Source organism: Henckelia pumila, chromosome 2 (genome assembly GCF_033568475.1).
Source record: "Henckelia pumila isolate YLH828 chromosome 2, ASM3356847v2, whole genome shotgun sequence".
Classification (NCBI taxonomy): domain Eukaryota; kingdom Viridiplantae; phylum Streptophyta; class Magnoliopsida; order Lamiales; family Gesneriaceae; genus Henckelia; species Henckelia pumila.
The window spans coordinates 165,152,014-165,169,364 of NC_133121.1; the positions used below are offsets into that span (position 1 = coordinate 165,152,014).

Sequence of the window (17,351 nt, forward strand, 5' to 3'; positions counted from 1 at the left end):
GTGTGGTGCCAGATAATACGATATTGTCAAATGGTTGAGAGTGGAATATTTGAAATGAAAATGTCTATCACATCTCTACTGTTAAAGTACTCATGATATTTCGGAGTCTCAAACTCGACATCCATGTATAATAAACTCGTTCACCCTTAGCCCATTCAACTCTGAGTTGGAGTAGAAACAAAGAAGTTATTTTCATCCTCAATAAACAAAGAGCACCCCACACATCAATATTATGACTCGTCCTAGTTTTCTACCTACATCTTTTACTTAGCACCACTTTGGAACTTCAAATGCTACGCCAAGTGGAACTTAGATTATGACCCAATATAGTACTCAAAAAATTCCCTCTTGTATAATATTAGATTTTGCTAATCAACACATTTGGAGATGTGAGAAGTCTTCATCCTTGCTTGTCTAGCAATGCTAAATTAAAAGCTTGCATGTTTCTAAATCCAAGACCCATTCACCCTTTTGAGCCCAAAACTTTAAGAAGTTTATTACCTTCCTTAGATCCCCACCAGAAAGAATTTAACATCCTTTGTAAAAAGACGACTAGAAAGTTTGCATTCAGTATACTGGAATAGTATGGCCTACAACTTTCACCAATATTTCTTTCCCTGCTCTAGAAAGTTTTTCTCCTTCCACCTTTGTACATTTCTCCAAAGATTGTCCTTCCAATAATTATTGCTCGTTTCCTTCTACCTATCACCGACCCGAGTCCCAAATACTACGTGTGCTCAAAGGTTCCTCGATACCTACAATGTTAGTCAAAGCCGATTGTTGCTCCTGTGATACATTCTGACTATAGAAAACTTGAGATTTGGTGAAGTTTATAGCTTGTCCAGAAACTTTTTCGTACTCAGAAAACACATACTTCAAACCTATACATTCAGCTTGAGTATATGGGCAAAAAATACACTATCACCGGCAAACATCAAGTCCGAGACAAGAAATGCACCTCGGCGTATTTTAAAGTTCATTTAAGAGACGGAATTTAATATAAAATTTCCATTTTGTGTCAACTTTTCATTCTTTCAGCATCCTGATAAGTCGCTGTTTGTATTCAGTAATTCATATTGTTCACAATAAAATTTCCACACACGTTTTTCGAATTATTAAATTTTTTAAAAAAAATCAAACACACACACACATGTAATCTATCAAATAGCCTTCTGTCTTCAGCATTTAAACGAAACAACAATAAACGAAACAACAAAGGCCTAAGATGACTGAAGTGTAGGAGTACAATTTTTCATTCCAATCACAACTTTACAAGAAATGTTATGGTACAGATTTAATCATCCAAAGCAATCAACGAATATATACATATTGATATGATTTTTGAAGGAATCATAGCCATTATGTACAAGTATCAGGTGCGGGAAGCACAAGAATATACGCAAACCATGGTTCAGTTTGTGGACATCTGACACTTTTAGAGAGCTTTCATGACCAGTTTGCTTGAATGATGAACCCCTGTAGCAGCAAGCCTCAAAATGGCGCGGCCATGGTACAAACTGCAAAGTGAAGCACAAGCACATCAAAAAGCCAGTCAGGCTGTAACACATATCGCACCAACAGAGACGATCAGGTGTTAACAGGGATTTTTTTTTTATTAAAAAAAAAACTCCAACTTTCAGATCATATTTCAATCATGTCAAAACAGAAACTTATGGAGCAAATGCATTAAGAAGCATCTATATGTATAGATGTTTTGGTCTCAGTAGTTGCCATTCAGACATTACCTTGCCAGAGCTAGTCCCCACGTGGCTAAGGTATAAAACATCATTCCCGCATGCCAAATGTTAAGCATCTTATCAACTGTGCTCATGCCTCCTATTGCTTTCATCAAGGCTGCAAGTTAAAGGGTGTCCATGAGATATGGAACATGCCGCACACAATCAATAAAAGTCTCTGGCATTAGATAAAGACCAACTTGTTTGGGGTATAGACTATAAGGCATCCATAATATTTGGATCCTAGATTGTGTACGAGAAAAATCAAAGAACTCTCAAAAGTTTCCAGACCACAAACTTGAACATAAAGTGTACCTTTCTGAAGCTCTCGAGGACTTAGATTCTGCATGAGAAAGATGTTATAAACTATTAGTTCAACTGAGAAAAACTGTCGATAGCCAGATTGGAGTAGCACAAAACCTGGATAATGTCACATACCTGAGTTCTTGGGTTGGCCAAAATACATCTAGCCATAAAATAGGCCACTCCATCCACCACTTGCTCTTCGCTTACAATCACATAAGCTTCATTGTCGATACCACTGTTTTCCTCAATCTTACTAGGGACCATTTCTTCTGAAACCCATACCCACCAACTTGGCTCCTCACTATCAACATTGACCAAAACTTCTACTTTCTCCAAATCTGCACCTGATGATCACATTTCACGAAGGAAAAGCACAAACCACTATCATTAGATAATCCCAACTTGTTTTGAGCAATATCTATATCCAACACCATTTAATTATAACGATGATACACACATTAAATATGAATCATGGTAGCAAATTTGCAAGGTAGAAAGGCAACATTCATAAAGCCCTGAATTCAAAAACACAATTGTAAATTTCAAGATTCGGACCTTACACAATCTTCAAGAAGACTTTGCTATTTAATCGAAGACAAATAACAAACAATTCAAATTCGTTTACTAGAAACCGTACATGCGTAAAACCAAAACGCCTAAGCAAGAGCAATGAAAAGAAAACCTGATGGATCATCAAATGGAAACTTGCAGGTGGCACCACCATCTAAATTTTCATGGAGGGATTCAAGTTGATTCAGAAATCTTCTATCACTTACAGCAGATAATAACTTCTCGTGGAGCTGCATTTTCATCAACGAAAACAAGTATCAAGTACGATCTATCCAAAACTTCAATTCAGACAATAAAATGCAAAATGAAACCATATTAAAAAAGGGGAGAAAGATGGAACCTAAATTCAACTACTTGAAAATTGAAATTAATAATTAACTGGAATCTCCCAAACTTAGATGACACATACATCGTGAGGGCAATTCTGTGACAAGGCAGGGGAAGCCGACATCTCCTGCAGAAGCATCAGATTGTTCTCGAGCAATAGGCGGAGGCGATGATTTTCAGACCTCAAGGATTCCACATCTTCCTCCAAGACCCCGGACGGGGGTTCCGTGTCGTTGGGGGTGTGGCGGTGGCGGCACTCCAAGGCGGTCCAGGCCAGGTCCGCCACCTCCAAGACCGTCTTCGCCGCCTCCATGGACACGTGGCACGCAATTTTTGCCATCGGAATTTCTTCCCTCAATCGTTTGGGGTTTGACGAATGCCGATGATTGCGAAGACGTCTTTTTCTTATTGGGCAGACTACTCAATTTTTTAGATTAAGTCGCGTTTTGGAAGTGCGACATTACTAGGTTGGTTGGTTCCTAGTTGCTTCGTATATAATCACACAAAAGAATTGCCGTCACACGATCTCACCAATTAATTTTGAATCATTGCTTTGTATATAATCACACAAAAGAATTGCCGTCACACGATCTCACCAATTAATTTTGAATCATGTATCTTTTGTTCAATCGCGTGTACGAAAAATATTAATTTTTATGTCGAAAATATTATTTGTATTCCAAATATAAATTAGGTTGATCTGTATTACATATCAATTATTATGAATATGATTTAAGATGTTATCAGCGAAAAAGTATTATTTAATTGAACCTAATTAATATACGAAATTGAATTAATTCGATTCAAAAATTCAATTTTAAAGATAAAAATTATTGTGAAATGGTCTTATAGGTTAATTTTGTGAAACAAATATTTTATTTGGGTTATCCATGAAAAAAATATTAATTTTATGCCAAAAGTATTACTCACTATTGTAAATATGAATGTGGTTGATTTGTCTCACGTATTAATTCTACTCAATTTTAAAAATATCAATTAAATCGGATTAGATTCTTTTTAAAAAAACTGAAAATCATCAGTTTTTATCCAAGTACCCCTTAATATGATAACTTTATTTAAAGAAATAAAAAAAATATATAATATAGAATAACATAAATACTCAAATATGACCCTTGATAGAAAATATTATTTCAATATAATTATATTTTATATAAAACTCAATTTACTTAAATTTATGTTTTATGTTCACATTTTAATACATATGTAAACGTGTCAAGAATGTATGAATGTTTGATTCGTGAGATGTGATGATGCTGTTGTAGTAACCAGAATCCCATTTTACGAGCTTAAATGGTTAAACTTGATAAAAGAATTTTAATACAATTAATCAAACCAAGAAATCGACTCTAGGACGTTCGAAAATGGTTCAAGAGTCAAAGTTGACTCAAGTAGTTCGAAAGGTCTGAACATGAACCATAGGGAGATCGGAAGGTCCGAAGTAATCGGACCAAGCGAAGGAGTTTGGAAGAAAGATCGGAACTTACGAAGAGTTAGACCATGCACACTAGTAATGTGTCGCCAGCGTTTTGACACGTAATCCCATGAATGAGATCAAAACGTCCGAAGATGGAGATCGGAGCTTCCGAAATGGGCAGTTTGGCACGTGGAAAACATGCGAGTTCGAAGCTTCCGAACTAAGGATCGAAGCTTTCGAACCCTTGTCTGTAAATAGGTGACAAGATCCTCACAATTAGTGTATGTTTGGAGGTCAGTATACTTCAGTGTATATTCTTAAGGTTTTAGCCTTATATTCGAGGGTCGGGTGATAGCGAGGTGCTACGGGGCTTGTAGCGAAGTTGTCTTGGGTCAGGACCTTCGATATCAATGGACTGACGACGGACACGGGTATAATCCGAGATTTCTATTAGTATTAGAAAGTATCTATTAGCTTATTTAAGGCTTATAGACCAGTATTAGTGAAATGATATTAGCATGAATTGTAGGCTTGGATGGTAGATGCTTGTACATCTAGGACAATATTGAGGTACGTAAGTACTGACTGAAATATTCAGCGAATATTCATGCTTATATGTTGCATTTTATGTGTCATGATACATGTTTTACTGCTTTGATATATTATGTTGCACATTCATATTCAAGTTGAACCAAATCTCCTCCGAGATAGCCTAGTATTAAGGTCACTCAGCCCTGTATTCCTTGTTATGTCTGATACAAGGAGACGCCATGTTTGACGGAGACTGATGCTACGAGACACCAGTGGTTATTCGGTGATCAGGACCTAGTAGCAGGGGTCTTCGGTGGTTTCTAGATTAATCTTGGTATTTATTGCTTTTCGTTTTGGATTGTATGTTACCAGTTTTTTCTGCTGGTTTAGTATGTCGACTAATTTTTTGTAGTAACTCTGATTAAATTATCTGACTATTGTTATTGCATGTTTAAGACTCTATTTAGTAGGTGATCCGGGTCGGATCACTATATTTATGATATCAGAGCATACATTAGTATCTTTTGGACATAGTAAAGATTGATGATATTGTAAGGATTAACAATTGTGGTTTCTTGTAGATGGCCAATTTATACGATGATAACAGTTGTAGCAGAAACGGGCAATGGAATGAGAATAACCTGAGATATCCCCGTAGTCACTGCCATCGTCACCAGGATGATCGTCAGAGGTTCGAATTATATAGGTTCCGGTAGTTTGGACCGAAGATGATGATCGAGTATGAGACTCCAAGAGTAGCAGAGGATTGGGCGAGATGTATGGGACGCTGTTGTCCATCTTGATTTGACCTGGGAAGGCACCCTTGAAGATTCTCCACAAGCAGTTAGAGATATTTTCATGAAAATCCTGCCTTATCTACCAGATAATGGACCCATAACATTGAAAGGATCCGGTAGATTGGTAAGATCTTATAGATCTTGGGAGGAAGAGGTTCTTCCAGAAGTTTGCAATAAAGCATAGTAGAGGCAGCCAACAACCTCACGTTCAAAATCTAAAGATACCAAGATGATTACGAAAGTTGAGTTGTATAGGGTCTCTTAGATGGAATGTAAGATTTCCGCATTTAGTCAGATTGTAAGTACTGTATCAAGTTTGTTGTAACAAGTATTTCTGTTGTAAGAATTTGAATCATCTGTATTAATTATTCCAGACATTTGTGGATTAAAAAATAATTTCATTGCACATCTTTCGGTGTAATTTGATTTGGGTAAACTTTGTTTGGGTTTAGTTTATTTTGTTTCTGTTACTTTGAGTTACAACAAGACTTGTACAGAACTTTTATGTGTGGTTCGAGTATTTTGAGTTTTGGGATTTCCTAAGCATAATTTCAGTATTTGGTTGATTGGTATTCGACTATAGTTACTCTGAGAATATTATATAATCATTTTAGAGTTATACATGTTGTTGGATGATTAGTTCTGGGCAGTTTTCCTAGATTAGTTGAATTAGATTGATACCTTGTTGGTTAGTTCCAAGGATGAATAGTACATCAGGGGCACATTTGTTTTTTTTTACCAAGCGTTGTGGGCTATAAGGATTTATGACTATGCGTAGAGGATGCACGACTTATGCAAAGTGGTTCTCTAGAAGCCTTTCGTGCTTCAGAGGGTGTACAGAGAAGGCTACCTCGGTCTTGCGGTGTTACAACAGTCACATAATGGTATAGATATAGAATAATTCGGTGTTAGCTGGATTCTCTTAAAGATATTTAGTTTGGTATCAGATTTAATACCAAAGGAATTTAGTACTGTTATCGTCTGACACCATCAGAGATATAGATTGAGATTTTCTGTTGTTAGAATAGTCTGGGAAAAGATATTCCTCGACAAATGAAAGTTCTGAACAGATATGGTACACAATAGATATTGGGATTAGACTAGATGGATTCTGTGGAATAGATCTAGTTGATGTTGGGATATTGTCAGTGATTACTTGAAGTTATCGTCTGACACCGTCAAAGATAAGTAAGATAGAAACTCGGTATAAGATTTCCTTGATTCTAGCATTCTTGGATTAGATGACTTCTTGTAGACCGTGATGTTAAGATGATGAAACACTAAGATCAGATTATGTTGATAAGTGGTGTAAGATTCCAGTAGTAATCAGGAACCGAAAATAGTTTCCTAAACTTGATTAATCTTTCTAGACTAATCCTGAGCAAAGTGGATTGATACCAGTAGATGATGATGTTGAGACCTACACCTGTTATGTTGTCTAACACCGGGATTTATCACAATGCGCGGAGACTGATACTACGGTGATCTAGAAGAGTTTGTGAGCCACCCCACGATTGGATTCCCAGATGGGGCTACATACTCATTGGTGCCTAGTCTGAGTAGGACTTGGTAGTTAACCAGTCACTCGGTCATTTCATGCTGCATGCATCATATTAGTTTTGTATACTCATACTTTTGTACTTGGCGATTGTCGCTCACGTCCTTGGTGTTACCTTGGACACCTCATTCTACGGGGCAAGTCTCAAGTTGGACGGATTGGGAGGATTGAGTCAGAGTTAGTTGCAGTTCTAGGGGCTGTTGGGAAGATTGTTTGCCTATAGTTATTTTTATAAATATGGATGTATGAATACATTGGATTTTTAGTGTCGGTTGAATTCCGTCGATTTAAGTTAATAGGTTTTTAAGTTTCCACAATAAACTCTGTCATTTAATGAGTGTTTTATATTAAGCTAATTGCATACTTAAGATTGCTAGTTATTAGGTGATCCAAGCTGGGTCACTACAGATTCCAGGGCTTCCAATCTCATGACTGGAGATTCTATTCTATTTAACACTTACACGGTTGTCCTAATCCCTGTTGGTGGGATGGTTTCTTCAATTTAACTTTCATCCAAGAAATATTCCGTCAAATCTGCTACTGTCAATTAACCTTCTTTGTATAGTGATGTCGTCAAGGAACTGCATGAATCTCCTGCTATAAAATGATAGGTGCGAATCTAGGGAACATACACTCGCTTTACTTAAAAAAATATTTTCTCCCACCACAGTGATGCAATCGGACTAAGAAAATGTTTCTTCAGGATACAATAAATTCCTAAGAATATTGTTTCCAAAGTGCGCGCTTGAAAACAATCCTGAATACCTTGGATGTATTTCAACTTGATAATCAAATGTTTGTATATTGTATCTGAAGTACAATATCCAAACCACAAGAATTTTGGTGAAAATAATTTCTGTTGAAAAGGTTAAGGAACCAGTGTGCATAATTATTTCTCACACTCAGAATTTGTATAGTGTTCGTATGTTGTTGGAATGATGATTGAAGCAGTATTGACAATGACTTAATCATTTCCTATGCTAGGACATATCCATTTGATGATGCACATTTTTTGGAATCATCAAAACCGTCAAAACCATGAAGGGATGCCATGAACAGACGTCTCTGTTCGTTATAGACCCGAAGGAACTTCACATCATGGTGCACCGAGTTCTTGGTTCCTCCCACTTTGGTTTATTAGTTCTTTTAGGTCCTTTTTGGTTCTTCCAGGTACCATCTATCATTTCCAACATAGGATCTTCCACTATTATGGAAATCACCAACAATCCTCCACCTTTTTCATAAAAATAAATTTTAAATAATTTTCCAATTACCATGCTGCAACTCTTATGCATAAATAAAGATATCCAATGGATTTGAATATTTACATAGTGAATACCTATCAAATGCTAACCAAGGTGACTGGTAGAAAAACTTTGAACCAACGACCTGATATGATTAACCAGCATGATCTCACACATAGACTCATTATCCTTGGTATTCACATTAGTGACATATGGATCGGCCTTGTGTATTACTACCCTGGATTTTCATGAATATTTATACAGTTAAGCCAAAACACACTAGAGACAACATCATATCCTATATTCACATAGGTGGATACTATGAAGAATACCCACGTAACTAAGTATTCCAAAGGATTTCCCTTTATAATTCCATTCAAAGCTATGCAGCTTTTCCTGACCATTCAATTACATGAATAAACACTTCCTTTGGGACAAATTTAAGTATTTTACTCATTCATATAGTATAATTTTCTCAATGAACCCAATATTTTGAAATCATCCAAATTTGAGTCGAGTTTCTACTATTGATGATCAATAAGTTGGCTTAAGTCCCATATTCTTTGACTTTTTCAAAAGTAGATCCCTTGCAAGACCTTTTTTCAAAGGGACAATTATGACACCCTCATATATTAACTGTCTAATGGTACTATGTCTCAATCCAATATGCCTCGATTTTCTACTTTAAATATTGATATATGTTTTTGATAGTGTAGCCTCACTATCCCAATATATAGCAACCGGAGGCACTAGTTTTGCCCACATAGGAATTTCCATTAACAGGTTCATCAACCATTCTATTTCCTTAGCACACGAAGCAAAAGCTTTAAACTAGGTCGTCATTATGGAATCAGCAATACAATTATGTTTTTTTTGCAACCCCATGATATGGATCCTCCACCAATTTTGAATATCCATCCACTTGTAGATGTATGATCATCTGAATCGGACATCCAACTTGTGTCCTTATATTGTCACACCACGAAACCAGGATTAATCCACTACGGCGTTGCTCTCAAATCGTTCATTCGAAAAAATCAAGCCTCAAATTTCAGAATTCATGACCATTTTATGTATTCATAAAAACTGAAATAACATCGTCTTTCATAAAAATGAAATCAAATTGTATTTACAACCCAAATCGAAAAGCTGAGTCTAACACAATGGCTAATAAAAATGAAACTAAGAGGTCGTTCTCACGATTAGTCTTCTCCAGACCAAAAATGATTTTGCTCGTCATATTATATTTCTTTCTCAGTCTTATCTGAGATGGTTTTGGGTGAATGAGTGATATGATTGTCACTCAATAAATGGGCAAAATTATCCCAGATTTTAAAATCGTATTTCATACAAAAATATCATACACGTATACATATCATAACAGAAATTCGTATATTCATCAGAAATACAGGAATCGTTTTATGCACTAAATTCACTTATGATTTTTGTGGCTAACTAATATAAGTTCCTTGTATGTTTATCTTCTAAAAGGTGAGGCCAGAAATTATAAATCAGGATTCAGAGATGTTCGAAATATATATTCCTACCACTAGTTAACAAGTTTCGGTGTATAAGAAAATATAGTTCAAATTTCATGCTTTGAACAGATACACATGCTGGAATCATTTAAAACATAATATTAGATTTTTAAAATAGAGATCCCACTTATATAATATTGCTAAACATATTTCAATTGTTCTTGAAATTTAGAATATGCACTTGCTCAAATGATATTACTATAGTAACCCGAGTCCAAAAAATACTAATTAATTAGGTAATCGTGATTAGAACAATTAAAACATGATTAAGGGATCTTCGATCAGGATTAAGGAGTTAAAAATCGGATTCAAAATGTTCAAAAATGGTCTGGAGGGTTCCAAGTGATCGGGTGGATTGGATGATCCAAACCCTAAGATCGGACCATCCGAACAAGTGGAGTTCGGAAGCTCTGAACATGTTCGGATGATGGGTGAGTTCGAACGATCTGAACTCTAGGGTGACAAGTGTATAGTGTGCATGCGATTGGTGGGATGCATGTCCAATATCGGGCGGTCCGAAGTGGCAGATCGGACGATCTGAAGTGCTGGCAGGACAGATGGCGAGCATGCAAGATCAGACGATCCGAAGGTTGAGATTGGACCATCCGATCTCGCTCTATAAACAAGGGGTTCGAGAGCCTCATTCCTTGCTAATTTCTACCTCATCTTGTAATACCCAGTATTTTTAGTACATAAATTCGCATGCATAATTAGGGATTTTATTTATTTATAATTTTAGATTACAGGTTAAATAATTATGTGAAATTATTTGTGCATGTTTTAAGTTATTTTTAAGCATTTAACCCATAATTAGTGATTTTCATGATTTATGAAAATTTAATTATTTTATCGCGTAGACGGGACCGTGAACGGACGAGATGACAACTTTCTACCCAAATTATTTTATGAGTCTTTTAGGAGCCCAAAAATATTATTTTGAGTTTTATTTCCTCAAAATTATCAGTATTTAATTTTATATAATTTTAGAAGTCCATTTTTATCCAAATTTAGCCAAAATATTGACTTTTAATTACCTTTAAAATTCCCTAAATTTAATATTTCGGGATTTAAATAAAGTTATCAGATTCTTAACTTTTATTTGGAGTTTTAAGTTGTATATTTTATATATATAACATCTTCTATTTAATTTAATTATCCTACACATTATTTTAAATCATTTTCACCCTAAAACTCTACCCAACATCATGCCCTAAACTCTCAGCTGCCATCCCTCCCTTGTTCTTCATCTTCTTCAGTCGATTTTAGCTCCAAGCCTCCATTGGTGATCAGTTTTTCAAGCTCCAAGTTGGTTGTCATCGCCCCGTCGTTCTGGAATCATCTTACACGCCTTTTTCTTTCCATTCAACGGTGCAAGGCATGTTTTCCTTTCTTATTTTTTTAGCACCATATCAGTATTATGATGTATGTGTTGTGTATGCATCGTGTGGTTCAAAGAATTTTCAGAAAAACGATCGGTTTGATGTTTGAGCCATGTTCATGCATTTGTTTGATCTTGTTCACACGTTTTCTTTTGGCATGGCTCGTGCAAGCTGCTGGTCAAGGTCCCTAGGATGTGTGAGGGTGGTCTAGACTCAAATGGCTTAAGTGGTTCGAGCCAAACGAGCCTAGGAACAGGTCAAGGTGCGATCGGCCTTTAGGATGCGCAGGCTAGGGTTCTCGAGTAAGGGGCTTCGGCTTCTATAGTCCAAGGTGCATGGGGTCAGGCCAGGGGCTAGGTTCGAACCGCCCAGAAGTGGGCTACGTCTGGGCGGCGGTGCTCCGGCCAGGGGTGGCCGGAGCGGGGCGGCAGCAGCCCCTAAAGGGCTGCTGCTCGCGGCCGCAGCGGATTGGGCAAGGGGGAGGGTTCGGGTTTTAGGGTTTGGGGTGATCCGGGTCGGGTTGTTGGGTCCGGGTCGAGGTCAATAAGTCATGGGTCAAGTCTAGTGGGTCCGGGTCCAGGTTAAGTGAGTCGGGCTCGGGTATTTTTATTTTTAAGTTTTAAGTTTAATTAAGTGTTAAATGTGCCTAATTAAATCCAAAAATTTAATTGGGTTCCTTCTAATTATTTGGGTCAAATTTAATTATTATTGGGCTTAAATAAATTTAATTAAGTTAGTCCAATAATTTTTATGGGTTTGGGGGCCCATGGAAGTTATTGGGCCAGTCTTTGGGCTTTTGGGCCCATTGGGCCAGATTAAGTTGTTATTGGGCCAAGTGTGTGTAATGAGCTTGAATAAATTAATTGGGCTTAGAAATGTATTTTTGGGCTTAAGTTTACTAATGGGCCAGAATTTAAAAAAATGAGCTTGAGTGTTAGGGCCAGCAGTTCAGTACAAACCATGAAAAATTGCATGTGTCCTAATTATATATTTAATTATTTTATGCATGAAAGTTATTTGAGTATTTATGTTAGTATAAAAATTAAATTAAATATATATGAAGGACACACATTTTTATTTAAGTACATGCATTCATGAAATAATTTTATGGCATGATTTAATGTTTAAGGTTGAGCTAGAAAATAAATTTTTATGTTGAAAGTTGAAGTAGTGTGACAATTTAAGGGGGACAAGTCCCCACATGTTAAGGGCAGTTTACTGTCAATTTAAGGATAGTTTACTACCAGTAAGAGGTGATTCGTCACCGCCGCGTACGTTGGTTCTAAGAGACTGATCAGTCGAACTTTTAAGTTTAAGGTTACACTACGGATATGACCATGCGATGTTAGAAAAAATGTTATGCTCAACAATGTTTATGTATGTAATATATTATTATATTTAAGTTCAAGTTTAAGTAAGATTTTAAGTTATAATTCATAATTTTTAAGCATGCTCATTCATGTATATGTTATTTATTAGTATTCCAGTGATTTAAATTATTTTAAACTCTTTTTATGTTAGCATGTTGGGCCTCTAGGTTCACTACACTTATATGGTGCAGGTGAGTACGTAGAGGAAGATGTAGTTCCTACTAGTGGTGAGGACGTAGGAGCGGACATGCAGTGATCCCCCGTGACCGTCGGCTAAGTCCTTATGAACATTTTTAAGAATTTTTAAACTATGTTTCTTATTTATTTCTTTTATGTCTTTTCAGTGGTGAATTTTAAAATTATTTTTATTAAATAATTTTTATTGCATGCAAAATTTTAAGTGGATGGTTTGACAGTATTTTATTTAAGTTTGACTCAGTTATTTAAGTGAAAATGTTGCATTTTATTTATGTTATTTTAAAATATATTTATTCTGTGCATATATGTATGGGCATGTATGTACATCTATTTTACTTAGTATTAAAAAAAATAATTTCCGCATATGTTATTTTAGAATGTTTGGGTCGTTTCAATTGGTATCAGAGCCGCGTTCTTGGAGGGGTCATCACTGCTATGCGAGCTCAGAAATTCACGCTACCGGTCTGTAAGTTTTAATTTCTTTTAGTCTGATTTAGTCGTATCATGTTTAAGACTTAAGCATTTATGTTAGCAGAAAATTTTTAAGTACTTAGTTATGCATGTCGATTTACGTAAAGAAATATGTGGTGGTGCAGAATGCCTCCGAGACCAGTGAACAGGCGTGGAGGATCCCCACCTCCACAAAACCCTCTATCAGCATTGAAACAGGCCAATGCAAACATGATGGCCGGGATTACTACTCTGTTGGAGCAGCAGGCAGCACGTCCGAGACTGTCCCACGATGAGGACGTGGCGGAGAGGTTCCAGAAGAAGGGACCTAAGGAGTTCGCAGGTGCCACAGATCCACTCATTGCTGAGGGGTGGATCCATTCTTTGGAGAGCATCTTTGCTTACATGGGTTTGACTGATGCAAACAAGGTGAGGTGCGCAGTGTACATGCTGAAGGGTGATGCAGACTTATGGTGGGAGAGTGCATCACGGGGAGTGAATCTGATTACTATGCTTTGGGCAGACTTCCGAATGATGTTTTACTCCAAGTATTTCACTGAGGACGTGCGCAGCCGCATGATCCGAGAGTTCATGAGTCTCCGACAGGGGGACAAGACAGTTGTGGAGTACATCCGACAGTTCGAGAGGGGCTGTCACCTTGTGCCGCTGATTGCTGACAGTGCACCTGAGAAGATGAGACAGTTTATTGAGGGGCTCAGGGCAGAGATCAAGCATGACGTTCGTATGGCGGATGTCCCTACTTATGAGACGGCAGTCAGTAGAGCCTTGCGTTTGGAGGATGGTAGGAGAGAGATCCACAGGGAGCAGCAGGGTAAGAGGCAGTTTAAGTCTTGACATCAGGGACCATCTTCGCAGCCTCCTGCGAAGAAGCAGTATACTGGGCCGTCTAAGGGCCCGAACCAGCAGAAGCCACAGCAGCAGAGACAGCAGCCTAGGGGCGGGGCCCCTAATACTGGAGGATATCCTACTTGCCCGAAGTGCCAGAAGATGCATCTAGGACCATGTCTTCTAGGAGCGGGCATCTGTTTTCATTGTAAAGAGCCAGGGCACCAGATGACCAATTGCCCGAGGAAGAAGAACACTACAGGGAGAGTGTTCGTGATGCAGGCTGAGGAGGCAGACCCAGATACCTCCTTGATCATCGGTATATCTTACCCCTAGTGTTTTATAATTTCTTCCTTTGGTTAAGAATTTCGATTTTTCTTTGTGAAATAATTTGTTATTTGAGATTTTCTATCTGCATGTTAGAATAGGAAGCATGTTTTACTTGTGATTAGAATTAAGGGTTATTAGTGACTCATCTTTGGGGGAAAAGTTTAGTAGTAGTATGAAGTTGTTGGGATTCTTTTGCGTGCAGGGAGAATTCTAGTTGGAGGCAACTTCACGTTTGCGTTGCTAGATTCAGGGGCTACGCATTCGTTTATCTCCCTAAAGTTTATCAGATGGATAGGCATCACACCTGAGATTGCCGACAGTGGTTATGATGTCACTATGCCGTCAGGACAGATTATTTCTACCTCTAGTGTCATTCGAGAGCTGGATATGGAGCTACAGGGGCACTCCATTCGCGCAGATGTAGTGGTTTTGCCGTTGAGCGGATTTGATTTGATATTGGGTATGGACTGGTTGACAGTCAATGGAGCTTCGATTGATTTTCATCGGAGGACAGTGTCAGTGAAACCGCCGGGAGGCGACCCATTTACTTTTCATGCATCTCAGAGCAGTGATATTTCTCAGGTGATATCTCTTATTCAGGAGAGAAAGCTGTTGAAACGGGGTTGCCGAGGTTTCCTAGCGAGTATTGTCACGGCCTCAGAACCAGCCAGTAGATCATTATCAGAGATAGAGGTAGTTCGTGACTTTTCGGACGTCTTTCCGGAGGATGTTGCAGGGATTCCACCAGTGAGAGAGGTGGAGTTCAGTATCGACTTATTGCCAGACACTGTGCCTATCTCAAAGGCACCGTATAGACTTGCTCCTAGCGAGATGAAAGAGTTGAAGGAGCAGATTCAGGAGTTATTAGAGAAAGGCTTTGTTCATCCTAGCTTTTCTCCATGGGGAGCTCCAATGTTATTTGTGAAGAAGAAGGATGGCAGTATGAGACTGTGCATCGATTATCGAGAGCTCAACAGAGTCACCGTGAAGAATAAGTACCCACTGCCGAGGATAGAGGACTTATTTGATCAGTTGCAGGGAGCTTCAGTGTTCTCCAAGATCGATCTGCGATCTGGTTATCATCAGCTGCAAGTTAGAGAGGCAGATGTGTCCAAAACTGCTTTCCGAACACGTTATGGGCATTACGATTCTTTGTGATGCCATTTGGGATGACCAATGCTCCAGCGGTTTTCATGAATCTCATGAACCGGGTATTTCAGCCGTACCTTGATCAGTTCATCATAGTTTTCATTGATGATATCTTGATCTACTATAGGAGCGTTGAGGAGCATAGGCAGCATCTACAGACAGCCTTGCAGACTTTGAGGGAGCATCGTTTGTTTGCCAAGATCAGCAAGTGCGAGTTTTGGCTTGAGCAGGTGGCATTTTTTGGCCACATTATTTCGAGAGATGGGAACGCAGTGGATCAGTCGAAGGTTGAGGCAGTGCAGAAATGGGGTGTTCCGAGGAATGCTTCGGAGATTCGCAGTTTCTTGGGTTTGACAGGGTATTATAGGAAGTTTATCAAGGGTTTTTCTTCTATTGAAGTACCCTTGACTTCCTTAACCAAGAAGAATGCAAAGTTTATTTGGAGTCCAGACTGTCAGAGGAGCTTCGATCAGCTGAAGGAAGCACTCACTACCGCACCGGTTTTGGCGATGGCAGTACCACACGAGGAGTTAGTGGTGTACACCGACGCGTCTAAGCTAGGTTTAGGCACAGTACTTATGCAGTGTGGTAAGGTTATTGCTTATGCGTCGAGGCAGTTGAAGATTCACTAGCAGAACTACCCGACACATGATTTGGAGTTAGCAGCAGTGGTCTTCGCTTTAAAAATCTGGAGGCACTATCTGTATGGCGAGAAGTGCAAGATTTTCACTGATCACAAGAGCCTCAAGTACTTCTTCACTTAGAAGGAGTTGAACATGAGGAAATGGAGATGGTTGGAGTTGGTTAAGGATTACGACTGTGACATTAGCTACCATCCAGGTAAAGCTAATGTAGTGGCCGATGCTTTGAGTCGGAAGTCGTCAGTGGTATCGTTTTTGACAGTGCAGTTACCACTGCAGAGTGAGATTCAGAGGTTTGATTTGGAGTTTTACTCGAGTGTTCATGCACCGAGCTTGTCAGTGTTGACGGTGCAGCCAGTTCTACGAGATTGGATCAGGGATGGATAGTCTACAGATGAGGAGTTGCAGCGTTGGAGGCAGATAGATGAGGCCAAGGGTGGTCTTCTGTATACAGTTGTGGATGGAATTGTTCAGTACCGTGGTAGGATGTGGGTACCGAACGTCGATCAGTTGAGAGCTGAGATTTTAGCAGAGGCTCACACATCTCCGTACTCCATTCACCCTGGAAGTACGAAGATGTACCGAGATTTACAGCTATTGTATTGGTGGCCTGAGATGAAGAGAGACATCGGGAGAGTTGTGTCAGAGTGCTTGACTTGTCAGCAGGTAAAGGCTGAGCATCAGCATCCAGCAGGACTTCTTAGACCTATTCCTATTTCGGAATGGAAATGGGAGAACATTACAATGGACTTTGTAGTTGGTTTACCGAGGAGTGCCAGAGGTTGCACGGCTATTTGGGTGATCATGGATAGACTCACCAAGTCAGCACATTTCTTGCCAGTGAGGACTACCTACTCCTTGACACAGTATGCAGAGCTTTACATCAAGGAAATTGTTAGACTGCATGGCATACCAGTGTCTATCGTATCCGATAGAGATCCGAGAT

The 17,351-nt window shown here is 38.6% G+C and overlaps 1 protein-coding gene across 1 annotated transcript; it reads right to left on the reverse strand.

Annotated features, from left to right (window-relative positions):
* Positions 1–1,226: 1,226 nt before the first annotated feature.
* Positions 1,227–3,332, reverse strand: LOC140884573 (uncharacterized). Its single transcript, XM_073291363.1, has 6 exons — positions 3,022–3,332; positions 2,725–2,842; positions 2,175–2,386; positions 2,052–2,079; positions 1,746–1,854; positions 1,227–1,517 (listed from the first exon to the last, which is right to left on the reverse strand). Exons 1-6 carry the CDS (start codon positions 3,277–3,279, stop codon positions 1,436–1,438), a joined length of 807 nt encoding a protein of 268 aa, XP_073147464.1. The 5' UTR covers positions 3,280–3,332; the 3' UTR covers positions 1,227–1,435.
* Between the last annotated feature and the right edge of the window lie 14,019 nt (positions 3,333–17,351).